General features: G+C 43.8%; 1 protein-coding gene across 3 annotated transcripts in view; it reads left to right on the forward strand.

Annotated features, from left to right (window-relative positions):
- Window positions 1-1622: 1622 nt before the first annotated feature.
- The window catches only part of BDNF (brain derived neurotrophic factor), an 87423-nt gene continuing 68722 nt past the window's right edge, over window positions 1623-20323 (forward strand). Inside the window, exon 1 of one of the 3 annotated variants that reach the window (XM_048485997.1) lies at window positions 1623-1924. In XM_048485997.1, the coding sequence (XP_048341954.1) occupies window positions 1922-1924 (3 nt within the window). In that variant the 5' untranslated portion in view covers window positions 1623-1921. Of the gene's footprint in view, window positions 1925-2922; window positions 3146-13951; window positions 13972-20323 lie in introns of those variants that run through there. The other 2 variants (XM_048486000.1, XM_048485996.1) reach the window with 2 other exon arrangements.

Consider the following 20323-nt stretch of genomic DNA (forward strand, 5'->3'; position numbering starts at 1 on the left):
GCATCCTGGAGGCAACTTCATGCAGTCTTTAGACTGTGCCTCTGAATTGCTTTCTTGGTTTTATCTGTGGGGTGGGGACTGGGGACCCTTCCCATCAACTCATATTTTTTGCAATTAGGGGTTTCCAGTCTTTGTCCCACCATAGGATATAGCCCCAGTGGTTGGGAAACTGCAACCAGTTCTTACCTAGAAGTGTCATTGTGTAATGAAGGGAGAGAAGGAAAACTGAAAACCAGGTGAGTGAATAGCTGGCTGCCTAGATTGATATCTAGGCAGATAAAGAATAATATTTTGAATGTCCACAACTTTCCAGGGTGTACACTACTTTGCAGTGTTCTATTTGGTAGGTCGTTGAAATGTCCATTTGCAGGATGGGCAGCTGAGTCTCATGACTTTCCCAGGACTACCCATGGAATACTGGTACAGCCAGAACCAGAATCCAGGACCTTCAGAACCAGATCCAGCACTATCCATCTTCAGGTGGAAAACAAACTCATAAAAGGACAGGTGGGTGGGTGGTCATGACAGGTAGATCAATACAAACAGGTAATGGCTACAGGAGGGACAGATGGATAAGAGTCAATAGTATGTAATACAGAGATTAATAACTGGAGCTGGCTAATGGATTCAGTCATATGCATGCTTACTAGGGAGTCCTATTAAACGCATCAGGATTTACATCCGAGTAAAACAGCCTAGAATTGGGCTGAAAGACTGAAATGGAAAAAAACACTTACTTGGGGGGAAAATGTCCCTTGGGGAAAAGGGAGACAGGCTTCCAAGTTAAAGAGGCATAGGATCCAGGCACCAAGTCCCAATCCGAATAACTTCTACTTGGAAGCAGGCTCCCTTGAAGTCATGAGTATTCAGGTATAGAACTGAAGCATGTGCACAGGTAGGAGAAACACGTGTCTGCTCGTCCACCCAATCGCCAGCATTTTACCCTGTGTATACCTTTCCATGTCGATCAGTCCTCTGCCCGGGTTCTAAACTCATGTGTAGAGCACAGAAGAACGCTTCTTTCTTTCTCTGATACATTCGGACAATCCTTTCATTAATAGTCATGTAGATGTGTGTGCAGGTGTATCTAAACACACCGCCCAGTGTGTGTGTCAGTGTGCGAGTGTGCGCACATAAGGCATCTGTCTCTCTCTCTCTCCATCCACCATCTGCCCGTCTCCCTCCCTATCTTCCTCCTTTAGCCGTGCCACCTGCATAGTTCCGCCTGTTTGCCTCCACTCTGCTCGGATGCAACAAGTCCCCGGAGTGCCGTCCGTGTGTTCAGCTAGAGTGAAAGTGACATGGGAAAAAAGCCGGCTGCTTCCTTACCTGCCACCACCAAATGCAAAGCTCCAGCCGGCTCATCTTGCTTGCAAGCAGCCCAGGCGGGTTAGAGAGGCAAAGTGAGTTGGACTTTACTCATGCTAGAGAGTGTGCGTGGAGAGGGGTGTCCTGAAAAGACTTTCGCGGAGAACTTTGTAGCCCACTCCCAACGTGCCAGGAGGGAGGCGGTGAGCGAGAGAGAAAGAGAGAGAGGCACGTTTTCTCTTCTAGATTGTGCTTGCTGGGTCTGGTTGCCAACCCCTTCTCGTTCATTAAGATCACGTAAGAAGAAGAACCCAAAGGGGAAACGTGTCTGTGAGCTAAGGCGTTTGCGTAAATCTAGATCGGGCTTTAAAGAACTCCCTGTCAGCCACTCGCTTTCTGTCTTGCTGTAGTCACCAAGGTGGTGGAGAGTTGAGGCTTGCGGATATTGCAAAGGGTTGTTATTAGATTCATAAGTCACACCAAGTGGTGGGCGATCCACTGAGCAAAGCAGAACTTCTCACATGATGACTTCAAACGAGACACATTACCTCCCAGCATCTGTTGGAGAGACTGGATTTTAAGGCACTTCTGTCTCCAGGACAGCAAAGAAACAATGGTAAGTACCCAAAACAGATATTTGGGGGCTTTTCCTTTTAGTGCTTTAAGAGAAGACATTTCCTCCACCTTCTTTTTTTTAAAAACCAACTAAAGCTTGGAGAAAAGCCTGAGACTGTTGCCTGACAACAGTAGTTCATAGCTCAGCTTTTCCTTTTTCCAGCCTCTCCCCCGCCCCCCACCTCCTTTTCCCGGTAGCACTTTAATTTTACCAAGTATAATGCGAGCCTCAGAGGCCAGGTGAATGCGTGCGGTTTTAAAAAAAAAGAAGAAAGAAAGAAAAGGAAAAGATCCTCCAACTTTAATTGCAACGCGCTTTTGATTTAAGGCTGCGTATGAGAAACTTGGAGCTTCTCCTAGGGATGCAGGGGAGTTCTTGGGGTGAAGTGTCGCTTTAGACTTTCACCCTGTGTGGTGATGAAGGCTGGTGATGGTACTGGTGGTGATTGATGGTAGTTCTTCTGGTTGTTGCTGTTGTTGGATATGGACATTTCCCCAACACCTGGAATGGAGGGGAAGTGTTGGATCGGAGCGTTTGGGGGGTTTTAAAGAAGGGGGGGGGCTAGAAAGTCTACCAGACCTCCTCAAGGAAACGGGTGAGCCTCAGGCTGAGCGAAGGGTCCACTCAACATGTGATCATCTATTTACAGGGCTCTTTTGGCAAAGCCATCCTCACGTGACAAAGCCTGGGGAAGGGACAAGAATAGGCGCAACCCGTATCGCGTGTCACTTCATTAAAATATAAATTCTTGACTCCCCCTCCCCACCTTTCCTGGAGCGTTGAGGAGGGGAGGGCGGCTGGCTGGGTGGAGAAGGAGGGGGGATATCGATCAGCACCCTGGACAGAGGCAATGGGTTTGGCTGAGGTGGAGGCACCCAGGTACCCGGCTCCCCTCCGGAGTGATTCCCGGAGCCGTTAAAAAGCAGCGAGCTTGGACCTGGTTTCAGACTGATACCATCAGGCTGGAAGAGAGAGAGGCAGAACCGATCCGACGGACGCTTCCCTCGCAGTTCCAACCGCGTCCCGGTTGTGGTGAAGCTGGGCTGGATCGGAATCGAATTCGGAGCGGTTGGGGGCCGCGATAGGGCGAGAGCGAGAGCCGGACAGAGTCCTGCAGGCGCTCGGCCGCGGTGTTGGTATCGACGGGTCGGGGGAACTTTGGGAGATGCGAGTACTTCTCCACCGGATCTAGCCACTGGTTGTGGGTTAGCCGTCACGAAGGTAAGCCCGAGGCACGGCTCGCCCCCTTCTGCCCGCGTGCGTGCGTCTATGTGCGCGTCTCCCTTCTCCAGCTGGGGGGGGGGGGGGGGGGGTTAGCTTCTCTTTGCCGAGTTTTGGTTATCTTGCTAGCCGATCTGGGCGCCCTCGGGAAGAGAGGAAAAAGGTAGGAGAGGAAGACGCGATTTCACTCCTAGGAGTTGAGCGAACTCTGGGGCTGACCCCCCCCCCCCCTCCAATTGCCTCCTGTCTGTGTGGGCTGTGGGACCGTGTGCCTCTGTGTGTGTGCGGGTGTCTGTTGTGTGCCCAAGAAAGGGTTAATCTTCTGGCGACCGCTGCAGTTACGAATCATGGATAGATGGAAGTGATACGTAGATATGGAGATAGTAGTCATTGATATGGAGATAGTAGGCTCACGCCGAACATTCATTTCTTCAATGGTCTCTTTTCGGTGTTTACATGTCTCATATGGCGATCGCATTCACGCGTCGCGCTTTGTTCAAACGAATAACCTCTAGCTTCGGAGGTTTTTTTAAAAAAGAAATCGTGGGGTGTTTCTAATCCCTCCGGTGCATAACCCCCCCCCCCCCTGGAAACTCCATTCTTTCCGCTCCAGTCTTCCTGCTTTTCGTTTCCCCCTCCCCTTTCCTCTTTCGATTCTTCCTACGTAGAAATGTAGCTAATAATATTTAGTCTCCGGGCTAAAAATAAGCTACGGAAAGTCAGCAGTTTGGAGCAGCCGGGAGCCGCTGCTCGCAGGTAGAGAGGCTTTTTTTTTTGGCGCGGGGTCCCCCCTCTGGTTCCTCCGCGATTGCTCTCTTTCCCCACCTTATTTCCCTCGCCCCCATCCCCTCGGCGCACCGTCGCAAGGAGCCAGGGAGCGCAGCTGAGCCCTTTTCGGGTCGGGTCCCCCATCCTTGAGCGCGGCGCAAACTGGGCAGGAGGCGAGTGGTGGGCCTCCTGCGGGTGCGGCAGCGGAGGAGGGGGCCTCGCGGGGCTCTGGCAGTCCAGCCTCGGCCAGCGGAGGAGGCTCGCAGGCGGAAACCCCGGCCAAGCTCCCTCCTCGCCCACCCCCGAGCAGGGAGGCGGGAAGTGTTACAAATCAAGGGGGCGGGTGATGGCGAGGGGCGGGGGAGAGGCTGCCTGGGGACCTCTTGGCTAAGCACGGAGCAGCTTCACTTCCTTCCCACAAGCCGCAGCTGCCGGGATTAGCAATTAGCCGGCGGGGAAATTGCCAGGCAAGTGGCCTTCCCGGGAGTCTCCGCCGACTCGGCCAGCTCCTTCCCCTCCCAGCTCCGAGTCCAACTCTTGGAGAGCGGGGGGACGCCTCCTCCTTGCCGGCCTCGCTCTTTGTTCCCGTCTCAACTCCGGCTCCGAGAGGCGAGATCCCTCTGCCTTTCCTCCTCCTCCTCCCACCTTGTTACCACCGCAGCTCCTGGGGCCGTGAGCGTCTCCTCCGGTGCGCTGGCCATCACGTAGCTAAGGGAAGGAGGGAGAATCCCAAGCAGGCCGGCTCGCTGGGTGGCGGGAGGGGGGGAGTTTCGCAGCAGGGTGTGGTTAGGCAGGCCAAAGGGCGCCTACGCACTGAGCGACAAGGGTGCTCGGGTGGGGGACAATTAGGAAGCCGGGGACAATTAGGAAGCAACTCCGAGGACTTGGGAGGCGTCCCCCGGCCCGCGGGGACCAGAAAGCCTCGTTGGGGGCGGGGGGGGGAGAGAGAACAGAGGAGGAGGAGGGCGGAGGAGAAGCCGGAGGGGGGATTTCTGCTCCATCTGATGCAATCTCAAACGTGCTGCAAAGGAACTCCGAGGTAGCGGCATCACCAGCACCTCCCACCTGCCCAGATGGTGCTCCTTTAAATACGGATCTGCGGGGCTGAAAGCTTTCAGCAGAAGAGCCGTGGCGCACGGAGTGAGCGCGCCAGAGGCGGAGGGGCGGAGAGCAATTAAAGGCGCCGCGCGCGATTTTTTTTCTTTCTCCCTCTCAGATTTCTAATTCGCTGCTGTCACAAAAGTAAATATTGTGACATTCGCGGCTGACTTGATTGATGGGGAAGGGGTGGAGAGAAGCCAGAGAGATCCGCCGTCGAGTCTTAATTGCAGGATTCACTTCGCTTCTGCGCGTGTGTTGCACAACCGTCCTCAGTTGCTAAGCTTTCCGTTGACTGCACCAGGGAGGGGGATATTATCCTTTTAGAGGAATTACCAATTTAGCTGACAGCTGAAGCGAGAAAATTGTAGGTCTGTGGAGCTCTGAGAAAGGATTCCTCCCTCCCCCCCCCCCCTCCTTCTTACTCTAACAAGAAATTCAAGTTCAGACTGGGGAAATCTTCGCTGTAAAAGCTAAAGCCCGGGTACAGTGGTCTCTAGTGGAGCGCTTCTGGTTCGGCAGGTCCTTTTGGCCTCGAAATAAATGGGCTTCATAAATAAGCTATTCAGAAAAGCAGGTCTGTCGAGAAACAGGAGCGCCAGATGAAACTTGGAGATGCTTATGGCTAGAAGGCATTCAGAGCTGCAGAACAAATACCTGGCTCATGTATTGACTTTCCCCAAGATAAGTCATTATTGCCATACCCATGGTACAGATGGGAAAGTGATGCTGCAAGAGAGTGACGTGACCAAAGCCCCGGATCAGCCCCTTTGACGTGTCCAAAGCCCCGATCAGCCCCTTTGGGGATGAGGCGGCCTATAAAATTGAATAAATAAATAAAAATAGATAAATAAATAAATAAAATGGGAGGGGGGAATGTAAAATGAGGGGTACTGATATTTAAACATTCAGGGAGAAGTCCCCTGGAAATCTTTAATGCTAATTCAACATGTATGGAGATTGGTAACAGTGATGGAAATCATTCTGCACATGTTCAGGAGTATGCCATTGCTTCACAGGTTGCATAGTAGACATTATCCTATATATGTTACATGGCTTAGCTGCATGAAGGGGATGGGAGGGATCTCTAATTAAATAAATAAATCAGCCCTGATATTCTGCTGCCAACTGAAGTGTACCATTTGTTGAGAAAATGATTGTACATGGATGGAAACGGAGGTTTCTTAGTTACTCCAGTCGCACTAACTGGAAATGAAGATCCATTTGTTACTGTGCCACATAAGAAAACTTAAAAAAAAAAACATGTGTTGCCTTGCCTGTCTGCAATTAATGACTCTTTTATGCTTGTTCTGTGTTCTGAATGATTTTTGAACATATAGCATTAAAATTCAACATTCTTTTTTTGCTTTCTGTTAATATCAACAGCTGGTTCTACTCAGCACATGTGCCAGAATTGACAAGTATATTTAAAGCATGAGCTTCCCTTCTCATAGGAAAGAAAGAGAGGATATAAATCCAACTCTTCCTCTTCTGTCAGTCAGGACATAATCTTGCCTTGGTAGCTGGAGTTGCTATATGGCTTCCCTTCCCTATCTGAACAGTCCCACCACATGGTTCCTTGGGTCTGTCCATTCAAAGCATACTTATTCCTCCCCAATTGTGCCAATGAAAACCCCTCTTCTCAGTCAACAATGGAAACTCCACGTTCAAAGGTAGTGTGAATACTAGATACTGGGAAGAAACAACAATGGAAGGTTCTCAAATCTTGTTTCTAGGATTCCAAAGGCATGTGATGAACCACCATTAGAAGCTGAATGCTGGAATCAATGGAGAGAGACTTCCCCAAGGTCACAAACTGAAAAGAAAGTAGATGGGATCTGTGCCCCTTTCAAAAGTAGATGGGATCTGTGCCTCTTTCAAAAAACCACAGATCATTTGACTTAGTATTTACTGGCATAACATTTAAATCCACCTTTTCCACCAGGGGGTTTAGGAGTGCTCTTAAATCCTATTTTTCCTCCAAGGAGCTCAGTAGATTTAATTCTCTCTTCCATTTTGCCTTTTAACAACTCTGTCAGGTAGATTAGACGAAGAGACAATGACTTGCTAAAGATCACTAAGTGGATGTGGCCAGTGATGGGATTCAAATGATTTAACAACCAGTTCCGGTGGTGGGATTCAAATAACTTAACAACTGGTTGTTTACAAGCACCATTTTAACAACTGGTTCTGCCAAAGTGGTGCGAACCTGCTAAATCCCACCACTGAATGTGGCCTTATGAACCTTCATAGGTGTGGGTGGATTTGAACCCCTGTTTCCTCGATCCTGTATTCTGACTACTAGACCACTTTCTTATATTCTAGTACAGGGGTGCCGAACTCTAGCCCTCCAGATGTTCATGGACTACAAATCCCATCAGGGAAGAAGAAGAAAAAGAAGAAGAGATGGATTTATTTCCCCCTTTCTCTCCTACAGGAGACTCAAAGGGGCTTACAAACTCCTTGCCCTTCCCCCCTCACAACAAACACCCTGTGAGGTGAGTGGGGCTGAGAGAGCTCTGAAGAGCTATGACTAGCCCAATGTCACCCAGCTGGCACGTGTGGGAGTGTACAGGCTAATCTGAATTCCCCAGATAAGCCTCCACAGCTCAGGTGGCAGTGTGGGGAATCAAACCCAGTTCCTCCAGATTAGAGTACACCTGCTCTTAACCACTATGCCACTGCTGCTCCTGAAGTCCATGGACTTCATAGTCCCTGAAGATCCATAGTCCATGAAGATCTGGAAGGGCAGAGTTGGACACCCCTGTTGTAGTACAACAGCTAAGCATTGAATTGTTGCTTCAGTACTCTCATGTGTATTGATAATATTTCTTCCACGTTACGTATTCATTTTTCACTTGGATTCCATGCTAATTAATTTCCCTCCTCCACCCCCCCTTCAATTAATTTTCTCAAAATGTAAATATCAGGTCCCTGTACATTAGAAAGTTCGGGTGCTTTCCCCATGAAGAAAGAGTAAAGCTACACAGTTTGGGGACACACAAATGGGCAGAGGTTGTCTTACTCATGGGCTTCCCAAAGACATTTGGAGGGCAGAATGAGCAGTAGGTTGCTTAACTATGTTGATTCTTGGTCAGCAATTTTACTGTTCTTAATAGACACCTGCAAGAGATTTCCAGTTGTATTTGCTTCAGTGATGATTTCAGCTTGTGTAGTCGAAGGTTGTTTTAGTACTGTTGAATTAGTACTGTTGCCAGGTGATAGTTAAAAGTAGCATAATTGGGCAGAACCTTCTTGAGGGCTTCCAAATGGCCATCGGTGTCTTTAAAAAAGACACTCAGGACACTAGTTGCAATGAACTAAATTTGTCTTCAATATGAAAAAAATGCTTTCTACAACTAAATAGAATCAACACTATAGTAGTAGAGCTGAATCTTTTATTCTGCTTTTATGTCCCATGGGCAAATACATTGTGATCCAGTGAAAGACTTAACTCATGCCTCCCACAACATTATTTTTTAATAACCGTGATCATGAGTACTGTCTTGGATTGGAGTGCTGTCTGTAATTATTTATGTTCATGTCATCCTATGGACTTCAGGACATTTTAATACTCAAGTCCCAAGTTGCTTGCAAATACGTCTCACTGATGATGTTAAAGTACTGTCCTTAAATTAAAAGAATTAAGCTATCTTCACCCTACAGGGTCTTGGAATTTCCCATTCCAGAGTTGGCAACTCTATGTTTGAGAAGTACTGGAATTGCTTCAACGTTGCAGGCAGAAATGCAGACAAAATTGTTTGTTTCAGCCTCAGCAACAATGGTTTATGAGAAGATCCATTTACCAAATGGTAATTTACCACAGTATGCACTTGGGCAGCCAGTTATTTTCAGTATTTTGCCTACTACTGGGAATTTTTGCCACACTTCCACGCCCCAAAATCTAAAAATCTGAGCAAGTCAAAGAGCAGCAAATCTCATTACTTTACTGGAGATACAACTAGTTTACAGAGTGTTTACGTATGCTCCATATTAAATGAAACACTCCTGGGTACAGTGCCCAGCAGTTCCCACCCATATACTGTAAAATGAAGATTAGATGGATCACAGAGGGAAGTACATCACTTGATTTCTCAATAGTGGTGTGCAGAAATTATTATAAACAGGAGACATTGTGGTTTTTCCCTGGCTGCAAATTGAACTTGGATTCTCTCCAGTTTCGCTCTTCAAATGATACATGTACTTGCTCCAAATATAAAGCTGATCTCTTCTTTCCTTCTATCTCTCATGTCCGTCATGCAGGCTATCTTTTTTCAAGTGCTTATTATATTTTTCTACCTGAATATTTGTTTGAAGCATTAAAAATGTAGACCTTTGGGTTACACATAAGAACAGGGGCCCCAAACTTTTTAAACAGGGGGCCAGTTCACTGACCCTCAGACTGTTGGAGGGCCGGACTAAAAAAAACTATGAACAAATTCCTATGCACAAATGATTGTAAAATGTTTGATTTCACCTTTCAGCCTTTCTGTCATGGTCTATTTTTAGAACAGTGACCAAAGTATGTCAAGTACAGGGTGGGCTCCAAATATTGTTGGGGAGGCTGTGGAATTCCTTCCCCTGTAAAAAAAAAAGCAGAACTTTCCCAATGAAGCATTCCATCTAACCCAGGATTAGGTATCTTCCTGGGTTCTTCCTCCCTAGCAGCCAGCGAGCGATTCGCCAGCCTAGCTGATGCCAATGGGAGTGAGCCGGAACAGAAAGCCTGCGAGCAAAACATGGAGTAGCCGAGAGCAAAACATGGAGTAGCCGAGAGGGACGGGCGGAGCAGGAGTTGCCACGTGTAAGGTTTCCAACTCTGGGTCAGAAAATTCATGGAGATTTGGGGGTACCATCATGTAATTGCAATCAACAGCCGTTGGGGCCGGTTCCTCCTCTCCCTCGAGCCCTCACTGCACATGAATGGAGCCATCGCTGCCATGCCTGGCGGGCTGGATAAATGCCTTCAGGGGGCCACATTTGGCCCCCGGGCCGTAGTTTGGGGACCCCTGCATAAGAATATGTTTCACCTGAACTCACTTTGTGAAAAGATTATACATCTGACTGAATGTGAATATGCTACCACAGCTCACCAGATTTTATTTGAATACACATTTGATTACTGTCCACTTAAGCCTGATTCACATAAGTATGCTCTCACAAAGACTGCAACATCAGTAGATGACCTGAATGTGTGAACATACCTTCAAAAATTGTGAAGGAAGTATATATATTTCTTCAAAATTACTTAGAATCATTTATCTTGTATATAGGATATTTTATGAGGCAACCATTTGGTTTTGCTAGGTTGTTTACAATGCAACTATTTGACCTCACTAAAGTTGTAAAGTGTGTTTGGGTTTAGTTTAAGTAGTGTTATTTTTTAGATAACAGAACCCCCTTTTACAAGGCCACATTCTATACCGGACAGATAGGGCTTAATTTCCTAGAATGCTCAGGTGGGGGTCATCTCCCTCAATATCTAGAAGATTTGACTCTATTCAATAGCCAATTGATTAATTACTGGTCAAATGGTCTAGATGAGCCAATTCTATAAAACCCCTGACACCATTTCATAGAGAGCGATTCATAAAGGATTCTTCTTGATATGTTCTCATGGTTGTTCTTACCTTTATTCTTACTATTCTTCTGCCTTAGGCTGAATAGCATTGTATTGTTTCTTTGTACTTGGAACTGTCTAGAAGCTGAGAGAGAACTGATTTTATTATTTATTTTCCTTTTTAATAAAATTTTACAATCTCAGCTGTTTGAGAGTATCTGGATAAAGAGCCCTGGTTTTAGTACGTTACTGGTAAGGTACCGACCTTGGGCAACCTTTCACACAAATAGACCTTAATTTTGATGATCTTGAACACAATGCTTTTTAACAAAGTTTATACATTCATCTTTCTATCATCAAAACCCTTCTGGACAGTCAATGTATGACTACTAGACATGAATGTTTGTGGGAAGGAAGTGGAATAACATCAGCAGGTCCTTCTTGTGACTGACACTTGGTCAGCAAACAATAGTCTTGTTCACATTTTACAGTAAATGCACATACAATCCATGTATAGTGTACACTTGAGGGTTTTTTAAATATTTACGTTGAGTAATTCTCGTGTTATAGTCAACACTTGTACAGCTGAAAGTGTGATACAAAGCCCACATTTATCCAGGTGTTGGTCCCTGGTTTCAGTTGAAAAGTGAAATTGTTGTTCGGTGGTTCTTTGCAAGTAGATGTACATATGTACATGCATGATGTATGTACATTTGCTATAATATGGGAACAGGGCTATTGTGAGCAGCTGTACATACATACAAACTATGCACATGATTGGTGACCCTGTTTTATGCAGGAACTCTGTGCACTTAGAGCTAAGTTTATACAGTTAACATGTACTTAGGTCTCTTTGTAGTCTGTTCAGCACAACCACCATTGCGATCCTCCTGCTCTCTCCTCTACAATTGTGTATTGAAATTATATATTTATTGTCTGAAAAAGACCTAAGAGTACATCAGTTGCATGATGAGCACACATACATTAACTCATCTTTAAATAATTTTAGCTGGTTATATTGGCTCCCCACTGGGGAGAAAGACAGATGATAAATGAAGTAAATAAAACTGATTCTTTTGAAAAGCTTAAGCATGGATCAAAAAAAAAGCTTGGATCCACTGAAAGCTCCCACAGATTTTTTACATTTTTTTTAACAACTGAACTAAAGCCTTTAGTTCTTTGAATCTTGGCCACTGTATTGTAGGTGACACACTGTTCTGCCTGCGTGAGTGCCTATGCAAATCATCATTTGGCACTGAGGTCGTCATTGATTAATACACCTTGTCAATCAACCCTGCAGCAATCTAATAAATGAGGAAATGTATGCATGTAGCAGCCCAGTCCACAAAACATTAAGATTAAATATGTGGATGGACTTTGAATTAGTTCTACTGCAGGTCACAGCCTTGATAGGCAAAGACAACAACATCCCTGCTACTCTTACTACTGACCCCCCCCCCCCACCGAAATAAATGTATTCCCACATGGCTCTGACCTATGAGAACTCCCTTTTTAACTTGACAGCATTCCCAGTATTGAACAGTTTCCATTGGAAATATCTCTATATTTAAAATATGAGAACGTCTGTCCTCCACCCACAAACCAGAAAGAAACCTTACTCTGGTTGCCCTGCATGCTGAAAATATCTCTGGGAAGAAATAAGCATGTTCCCCCTCAGTTCTCTAGCAGATTCTGGAGTCAGAAAAACACAACAGGCAGCATGGAGTTAGCATAACAACTACCCACCCATTTTCATTATTTCACAAATGTGTGATGCATGCTCGTGAGCTGTCATAGTTGACAGCGCTAACATTTCCATCTGCTTACATATTGTTTCTATTCTTATGCTGCAATCCTTCTAGCTGCTTACTCTAGAGTAGCCTCATTGACGTCATATAGCTGCAATCTGCAGTCCATTTATTCCAGGACAGCTGTAAGTGAGATATTTTTGGGGAGATGGTTTGTATATTGTCATTCTTAATAAGTGAATCATTAGCATCTTGGAATACCGTATATACTCGAGAATAAACCGACCCAAATATAAGCCAACCCAAATATAAGCCAAGGCACCTAATTCTACCACAAAAAACTGGGAAACTTATTGACTCAAGTATAAGCCTTCAAACTTGACTCAGTAGCAGCTGAAAACAGAATATTTGGGAGCAAGATGAGATAGAGTTGCTTAACAGAGTTTGCATTAGGGATGAGCAGCTTTCCAGCACTCTAGGAACACAAATGAACCACTGTTTTCCTCCAAATGTAGAATGATTCTGGGATTCATAGCCATGTCAGCCTAAACTTTGCTCCAAATAATGTCTTCAGCAACATCAGTATTTGGCAGTAAACTACTGTATGAAGAATTGTGTTCATCTAGAAATGCCTCAGTTTCTTTTAACACACACACACACACACACACAACCTAGTTGTAATGCTATGCAGGCTGTCCTTACAGCTTGTTTTTACAGCTCTCTGGTGAGTTAGAAAAAAGCAGCAACATGCTTACCGGATCCTCACAGCAGCCCCAGCTCTGGCCGCCATCTTGGAATTACCATATATACTCAAGTATAAGCTGAAAAATGTGCTGAAAAAGTTGGCTTATACTGAGTATATATGGTACTCCTAAGAATGGGCATGAGGGTGCATGATCCTGTTGTATTATTAAAGTTGGTCAGGGTCTGGTTGGGTGACTGTCTGGAAACCTATGGAAACCTGGGAGCTTTCAGAAGTAACAGTTTCATATAAGGATCATTTTGTTATTACAGTATACCAGTATACAGTATAGTTTGCCACCAACTGTACCCTCAATAAGGATCTGCAAACTACCCCAACTCTCTGACAAATTGATCTGTTTTCAATCATGTGGCATAGTCTCACATTACTTGTAAGATACAGTATGAGAAACAGTCCTACCTATAATAAACAAATTATGAGCAGTAGGTACAGGTTATTGAAACAGTGTGGATCTCACAGACACATATGGTTGAAAACATTATTTTATCTTTTCCAACTCAGCACACATCCCAGTGATGAACAAGAAAGCTGAGTGCCCCCAAAAATTCTTTATGGAACTTTTTGCAGGGCCATGATATATGTAAAAGAATGTGTACCAATCTATGGAATGAATTAGAGCTTGTGATAGGATTAGGCAAATATCTCAAAGAATTGGCCTTCAGATACTATTTAAATGTCAGTTGCCATTTAGTAATACAAAGAGTTCTTGAAAATCCCCTGTCTGTCATCACCACAGCAGACCAATCTTGAGTACTGTTTTGAGCTTTTTCTTGATTTATACTTCCAGGTTTTGACCTATTTGCATTATCAAGGACTGGCTTTGGCCTACTCACATTCTCATAGTCTGGTGGTGGACTTTCTCCACTAAATGTCCTCTTTGTCGATACAGGTAAAAGAATTGCTGCAGCTAGTAAAAAGGGATGCTATGATGCATATTGCATTGTAAATGTGTTGTCAAGTGCAAACAGCAAGTGGCAAATTTAGCTTTATACAGCTTTCAGGCTAAATGGTTTCCCAGTGTGCTGTCTGCATGTTACAGCTCCTTGCCTAAGATAATAATCTGGATTCTTTCCTGATTCTGTTCCTCTAGCTGCAATAAAAACTACAGAGTAAGTTGATATCATTTTGCAGACTACTGGTGTGCGGTTGTTTTAGGATCAAATGTCTGACCCAAAGACTGAACTAAAGGGTTCAAGATTGGCCACTTTGGCTTTCTAAGGGTAGAAATGTTGGCCCTCCTGATTATTAGACCAAGTTTTGTAACCTTTTTTACATACGAATATCTTAATTAATGAGCATTGACTTGTGGTGAACCAATGAGTCATGTGATAATTTACAATGCTTGGATCTGATTTCCTATGCCACTGTATAGCTTTAAAATGTGACATAAACAGGAGCAATAGTACAAGCATGACAATATGTATGTGTGGAATTAAATCAGGGTGCCAGGAACCACTATATGAATCTTCTAGTGCTTTCCTTCTAAATTTAACTTGTTATTTTGTTCACAATTAATTATTTTTAACAACTGTATACAGCTTTCAATATAATATATAAAAAAAGTTAAGAACATGATGCCAAGTACTGTTTAGCACTATGGAAGTGACTATGGAACACACTATGGAACACACACACACACACACACACACACACATCAAGCCCCACTGATTTCAGTGGGAGGATTAAGCTGCAATGATGGTTCAGGGAGAGAGTGGCAGGGGAAATCAGAGATGGAAGACTTTGCTTCCCAGCATCTCTGAAGTCATTTAGCCATTGCTTGCCTTGACACCATAGTCCCACACTATCAACAGATAGCTGCCACTATGCCTGCCACTTAAAGATCTTAGGCAGAATTTAAGAGGCCCACACACTGCTCATTCAGCTAAACAAGTGGCATGGTTCAATTGAGAGCTCACATATGCATACCCACTTCTTTTGCAATCAAACCATCCAGGCATGACACAGACTCTAAATGCAGTGCAAAAAAGAGAATCAAGCTTTCCAACTATACATGACTATACAAGAAGAGCGGGGGCTTAATTTTATTTAGAAAACAAAGAGACAAATTTAGGGTTCCAAAAATGCAAGGAGATTTAAGGGAGTGGTGCCTGGGGAGGGTAAATTTAGGGAGGTTGCGATGTCATTTCTGGATGATGCTCTAGGCCAGGGGTCCCCAAACTTTTTAAACAGGGGGCCAGTTCACTGACCCTCAGACTGTTGGAGGGCCAGACTAAAAAAAACTATGAACAAATTCCTATGCACAAATGATTGTAAAATGTTTGATTTCACCTTTCAGCCTTTCTGTCATGGTCTATTTTTAGAACAGTGACCAAAGTATGTCAAGTACAGGGTGGGCTCCAAATATTGTTGGGGAGGCTGTGGAATTCCTTCCCCTGTAAAAAAAAAAAAGCAGAACTTTCCCAATGAAGCATTCCATCTAACCCAGGATTAGGTATCTTCCTGGGTTCTTCTCCTCCCTAGCAGCCAGCGAGCGATTCGCCAGCCTGGCTGATGCCAATGGGAGTGAGCCGGAACAGAAAGCCTGCGAGCAAAACATGGAGTAGCCGAGAGCAAAACATGGAGTAGCCGAGAGGGACGGGTGGGCAGGAGTTGCCACGTGTAAGGTTTCCAACTCTGGGTCAGAAAATTCATGGAGATTTGGGGGTACCATCATGTAATTGCAATCAACAGCCGTTGGGGCCGGTTCCTCCTCTCCCTCGAGCCCTCACTGCACATGAATGGAGCCATCGCTGCCATGCCTGGCGGGCCGGATAAATGCCTTCAGGGGGCCACATTTGGCCCCCGGGCCGTAATTTGGGGACCCCTGCTCTAGGCTGCCTCTGCTAGTTTCTATGGTCTTTACAATATAGACCAGGAGGAATCCCTAGAGCATCACTATGCTGCTCTCTAATTCCTCTAAGGCAGAAAATTTGGACTTGGGGCTGGTAATTCTCTGCCCCGGGTGAATGAGAAACTGCATATAACTGCTTGCATAGACAAAGTGTGGAGTTGAGATTTCAGTCACATGGAGAAATCAAAAGAGTTGAAATAACACATTAAGCAAACAAGCTAAGGAGCTTACATTTCTTCAGAGTTCCTGAGCCGTGTTGAGCAGAATGAGACTATCCTACAAGGAACATTTCTTTCCTTGCTTGCTCCTAGAAAAGGCAAGAGTAAATCTACCCCCACAGCTTTTTCAGCCTTATTACAATCACACCCCCTTGCATGCGCTCTTTCCCCATGCTGGTTGGTGCTAAGCCTATCAGGTGATTCCTTTAGTGGAGAAACTTTATCTGAGGCTTTATGATTTTTTGTCCTCGCCCTGCTCTGACTAGAGACACTGCGTGCAGGCCTAGCCTGATACTAGAGCTTAATTAGAAACTAGGAAATCATGAAGACTAAGATTAAACGCATGACATAAGCATTTGCTTAAATCTTTCCAACTGAAAGCAGTAAATGCTCAACTTTGGTTGGATTTTGTCTTAACAAAATAATAGTAAAAATAGCCTGTGGCAATAGCCAATGACAATAATGCAAGAGGAGAAACATGCAAATAAGAAAGACACATTCTGTGAACAAACAAAAATCCAGTATCCTGTTTAGTACAGAGATGACATGACCTTTCCAGCAGCCAAAGTATTTCCTGTTCAAAATGAAAAGTCCAAAAGCACAGGAACATTTTCCCTTCTTGTACCATCATGGGCAGTTGGAGAGTTTGACTTTCTTTTTGCTTTGCACTCAGGGCACAGTTTCTCCAGCTGAGTGCTTAACCTTTATCCTATGGTGTCCAATTTATTCTGACATTCAAGCAGAACAATTAACCTGTAATATTAAGTTCCAACTTTTTTTTTTGCTAGCATGCCTTTTCAGATCTTTCCCTCCTCACATAACATGTGGAAAGAATGAATTTTCTTTCCCTCTCTCTCTGCCTCAGAACAGGAGATTATACATCACTGAAGTGTGTAAATTGGTCCAGAATCCAGGGGAGACTTCTGAGGACTTAAGCATCATTATAAACAGTAATTGACCATTTCTCAATCATCATTCAAAAAAGCTGATGTGCTTCTTTCTTTTCTGCTTGCAATGGAAAGGGAAGAAGAGCATGCAGTGGTAATTAGACATGTTGTTTGTCTTTTAAATCAGAAGCTATTTACACCTTGAAATTCATGAATAATGCATGATATACAGGCATGATAACAGATAATTAGATGGACCAGCTAAGAGGAATGTGAAAGAGGGCCGGGAATCCAAGGATTGCATAAGGTGTGTGGGCATTTTGACATCTAAGAAGTGCTATAGATCTGGCACTAACTACCTCAGCCTCATGAAGATAATTAAAAAGAAATGTGGGTGTCAAAAAAACCCCCTAGGAAACTATTTCCATAGATTGGTAAGCTTCTTGCAGCTGTTCAAAACACAATTGGCAGCCACCAACATTGGACATGATTGCCCTTTGATGTGATTGTTATTGACTTTATAAAAGATGCCTGAGTTAAAATGTTGTCTTAAGCAGTGGATGACAAGTGTCTATCTAGGATTCTTTCACTGTAATAAATGTCAGCCTGTCTGGTGAAGTTCTAATGTTCTGTTGTGTCCAGGAAGATTCAAATAGCAAATTACTCATATGTTCAGTTTTATTTGAAGATGTACTGTACTGTTGGTAGACTTTTGTTGAGTTAGAAAATGCACAAGGCAGTCGGGTTTCTTTTCATTCAATTTCTCCTTTCCCTCTTTTATTCTGTTTTTTTTTTGCAGGTGGGGGAAAATAAAGAGTAAAGGAAGGTTGGCTGAACTGTTACTGTGTAATCCTAAACAGAGCTAGACTTAAGTCAATTGAAGTCAATGGGCAGAGAAGGTGTAACTTTTCTTAGGATGGCACTTCTAAAGTACTAAATGAGGAATGAAAGACTTCTGTCTTATTTAATTTATCTGCACTTGGTTATTATACATATGGAGACTGGCAGTGAAATGAGTGAACTGATTCCATTGAAAAGCATTGCATTTGACAAGAATATAACAAGATGTGAAAGTTTTATATCTATGACCCATGCTAATCACTATGGCCCAGAGGCAGAGCAAGGGAGAACTGCGCCCTTGTCCTGTGCCCCCGGAATGCCCCTGCCTGCCCCTGCCCCACCCCAAAATTCCCCCACCATGCCCTCGCCACATCATAGCCACACTCTGCAAAGCGCGCGCTCAGGGAATCGCTCCCCACCCAGCCCCCTGGGCGCTATGCCACTGCTATGGCCCCTTCCACACATGCAGAATAATGTGCATTCACTCCACTTTCACAATTGTTTAAAAGTAGATTTTGCTATTCCGTACAGTAAAATCCAGCTTCAAAGTGCATTGAAAGTGGGTTGAAGGTGCATTATTCTGCATGTGTGGAAGGGGCCTATGTGATGTTACAATATTTAACTGAGGAACATTCATGTGTGAACCTTCCTCAATTGTAAATTAATCCACTGTTGAGAAATCAAGTAATGTATATGAATTTGTAAGTGGGAACCTAGTCTATGAGGATGATCTTAAGTCACTATGATATGTTAATGATTTGTGAGTTGCAATTTGTGCCTCTTCCTTTTTACGAGTGTATGGAATTCTTGTGTAACAAGTATAATTGTTGAGTTAAACCACATCAAGCCTTTTGGGCGGGGGAGGGGGATACCAAATTATCTTGAGTGAATATTATTCCCATCTTCTCCATGGGAGGCTTCTTTAACTGATTAAAAAGTTTCCAATTATTTATTAATCAGTACTTGGATTTGAGGAAACAGTTACAGTTGCCTACCAAACTCAACTAGATTGGGTACTTCACAGTCATTCGTTCTACTGGTAAACATTGCACTGAGAATCTTCTTATCTGTGTGAAGTTGGTTGCCCAGAATATAATGGAGTCAGAATGGACTGAAAGATTATTTATTCCGATCTCCTGCCCAAAGACAAGATTTTCTACCTTTCAGAACCATCCACATTCAAATGATTTACAAGTAGAGAGCAGATGCATATTAAGAGGTGCCTACAGAGCAGTAGCTTTGGATGCCTCATGCAAATGAGCTGATCCATACACAATAGGGAGAAAGCAAAGGAAACATCTAAATTACTAGTCAGTATAACATGGGAGCAAATTCCTTTCCTAACCCCATCACTGCAGTTAGACAGATTTTCAGTCATTCACTCATTCCAAGGAAATATTAGTGCATGCAACTGTATACTACCAAATATCCTTGTCTAGTTAATATTTTAAATTTCTTGCTGTTTTTACCATATTTTCTATTATACATATTCTTTTCACAATTATGTTTGTTTTCATTTGGTTGTGACTTCTTTGATTTCCATTCAGTTTCAACAGTCCTCCCTAACTCTAATTTGGGGAACCGGGTTTGATTCCTCACTCTGCCACTTGAGCTTTGGAGGCTTATCTGGGGAACTAGATTTGCTTGTGCACTCCAACACATGCCAGCTGAGTGATCTTGGGCTAGTCATAGTTCTTTGGAACTCTCTCAGTCCCACCCACCACACAAGGTGTTTGTTGTTGGGATTGGGGAGGAAGGGAAAGGAGATTGTAAACCCCTTTGAGTCTCCTTACAGGAGAGAAAGGGGGGATATAAATCCAAACTCTTTTTCTTCTTCTTCTCCCTTTCAAATATCAAAGAAATGAAAATTACTTTCCAGCAATTAAAGGGAAAACACAGCAGAACAAAAAAAATTACATTTATTCATTGGTATTACTTTTCCTTTTTGTAATTATAGCAAACATAGTTAATTGAGCTTTTACCATTCATTTTGCTTCTTGTTCCTAGTAAATAGGAGGCATTAGTTCTATTGCATGCTACTATTCATTTCAGTGGATTTTTTGTAGGGGATGTTCAAGGTGGAGTCCAACATAAACATGTTTATTTATCTGTAGTGAAATAGAGAACTCAGCATGATCTGTACAATACAGCTTACTGTATTCCTGGCTGATGATGATAATTAATCATTGTAAATGACAGCATGTGTTGTGTGGTATAAATGATTTTTTAAAGCCCCTTTTCCATTGCAATGTATTTCCTCTAATCTCTCTCAGACTTCTAAAGATTTCATATCCCATGAGTCATTGTTAACTTTCTAAAAGAAGTTGTAGGAAACATTATTTTGAAAAAGAACCATAGGTACGCAAATGGATAGATAGTCTCATACAGTTTGGAATCAGAACTCTATGGTCAACAGACACTAAAAAGCCTGTTCCTTAAGAGCAT

This window comes from Sphaerodactylus townsendi, linkage group LG02 (assembly GCF_021028975.2).
Source record: "Sphaerodactylus townsendi isolate TG3544 linkage group LG02, MPM_Stown_v2.3, whole genome shotgun sequence".
NCBI lineage: Eukaryota > Metazoa > Chordata > Lepidosauria > Squamata > Sphaerodactylidae > Sphaerodactylus > Sphaerodactylus townsendi.